Raw genomic sequence first — 1,733 nt, 5'->3', positions numbered from 1 at the left:
GTGGAGGTGGGGCTTGAATATACATAAGGGGCTAAGACAGTCCGCCAGTCCAATTTGGCACAACATCACCAGACAATTTGCTGTTGCTTAACCTATACGAGGAAGCTGATTGGGTCTCTCCTTTCATTTAGACTCTCTTTATCTCCTGGAGCTTGTAAGAAAATAATCCTCTTGGAACGGCCCTCCTCTGGAAGAGAGACGCCGCGTTAGTGATGAGCACAGGCTTACTCAAAACTGAGGCTTTATCCTGGATGTCGGATGTGGACAACGTGACTGGGGGCCAGTCCCGGGACTTGGTCCTGCAGCCTGCCTGGGACTACCTCCACCAGAACCACCACGACCTCCTGAGGAGCCCTCTCTTCCCCGTGGTGCTCTCCGTCTCCACCTACTTCTTCCTGGTTGGTCTTTACACCGTGCTGGACCTGCTGGCCCCCGCCTGGCCCTGCATCAACCGCTACAGGCTCCATCCCGACAGACCGGTCACCTGGCCTAACATCTGGACCACGCTGGGCGTCACCATCTACAACCACCTGCTTTATATCTTCCCCGCTGCGGTCGCCCAGTGGCTGTGGAGGCCGCCCACCCCGCTGCCTCGTGAAGCGCCCACTCTTTGGAGCTTCTTCCTGGGCATCCTGGGCTGCATGGTGGTCTTTGACTTCCAGTATTACCTGTGGCACCTGCTGCACCACCGGGTCCCCTGGTTGTACCGCACCTTCCACGCCGTGCACCACCAGTACAACCAGCCCTTCAGCCTGGTCACCCAGTACCTATCTGGCTGGGAGCTGTTCAGCGTGGGATTCTGGGCCACGGTAGACCCCATCCTGCTCCAGTGCCACTGCCTCACAACGTGGGGCTTCATGGTCTTCAACGTCTACGTCTCCACCGAGGACCACTGCGGCTACGACTTCCCGTGGGCCGTGCATAACCTGGTGCCCTTTGGCCTCTGGGGCGGCACGCCCAAGCATGACGCGCACCACCAGCGGCCCGGCACTAACTTTGCCCCATTCTTCTCTCACTGGGACTGGCTGGGGGGCACCCACACTGTGCCAACCCCCTCCAGCCACCCTGCCACGGGAGAGCCAGACGAGATGAAAGGGAGAAAGGACTAAAGAGCTTGAATTAATCTCCCATTGACTCTGTCTCTCTTGTACTCAGTCTGCCTCTTTTGTACCTGCTCTCATCTTGTTTTTCCTCTCTCTCCTCTCTCCTGCAGGCCACTTCCTCTCTGTCCTCTCTCTCTCTGCCTCTCTTTCTCTTTCATATTATTAAATAGACTCACCTTATTTTGAAAATCCTCCACTGCTCTCTAGCAGAACAAGGATATTCTCCACAGTTTAGGAGCTGATTATTTCTCTAACATTTCTCTCTGGTAAGTTGTTGAGAAGAATTATCTTTAATGTTTGTTTTGCATAGACAACCCTGCAGATTTTTCCATTTATCTTAATGTATTGTTACTGTGTCTCCTTATTATTCTCAGGTCCGTTTCAGTACATGTGTAACATGTTTTGAGCTACTTTGAAAAATAAAAGTAAAAATAAATAAAAGCACCTATTTGAGATTTGCTGTGTTAAACTCCGCTCAGCAGCTCTGATGGAGAATTAGCCGACGGTCGATGGCGTGATCTGTCAGAGCGATTACACACACGTTAGCACGTACATTCTCCCTCTCTCCCTCCTCAGCACCGACCCTCTCACTCACACCCATGAATAGCCGTCTTTTAGCTGCACCCCAGT

The 1,733-nt window shown here is 52.8% G+C and overlaps 1 protein-coding gene across 1 annotated transcript; it reads left to right on the top strand.

Moving 5' to 3' along the window:
- The first annotated feature begins 138 nt into the window (after positions 1-138).
- On the top strand, positions 139-1,396 carry ch25hl2 (cholesterol 25-hydroxylase like 2). Its single transcript, XM_023422254.2, has one exon. It carries the CDS (start codon positions 213-215, stop codon positions 1,107-1,109), a length of 897 nt encoding a protein of 298 aa, XP_023278022.1. The 5' UTR covers positions 139-212; the 3' UTR covers positions 1,110-1,396.
- Positions 1,397-1,733: the final 337 nt, after the last annotated feature.

The sequence above is a fragment of the Seriola lalandi genome, unplaced genomic scaffold (genome assembly GCF_002814215.2).
Source record: "Seriola lalandi dorsalis isolate HSWRI2012SDOR001 ecotype SW California unplaced genomic scaffold, Sedor1 jcf7180002054680, whole genome shotgun sequence".
In the NCBI taxonomy this organism is placed as follows: domain Eukaryota; kingdom Metazoa; phylum Chordata; class Actinopteri; order Carangiformes; family Carangidae; genus Seriola; species Seriola lalandi.
This window is presented reverse-complemented; position numbering and strand designations above follow the sequence as displayed.

What these genes read in the sequence shown, in the direction of transcription:
- ch25hl2 (XM_023422254.2), top strand. Translation starts at nt 213, where the DNA reads ATGAGCACAGGCTTACTCAAAACTGAGGCTTTATCCTGGATGTCGGAT.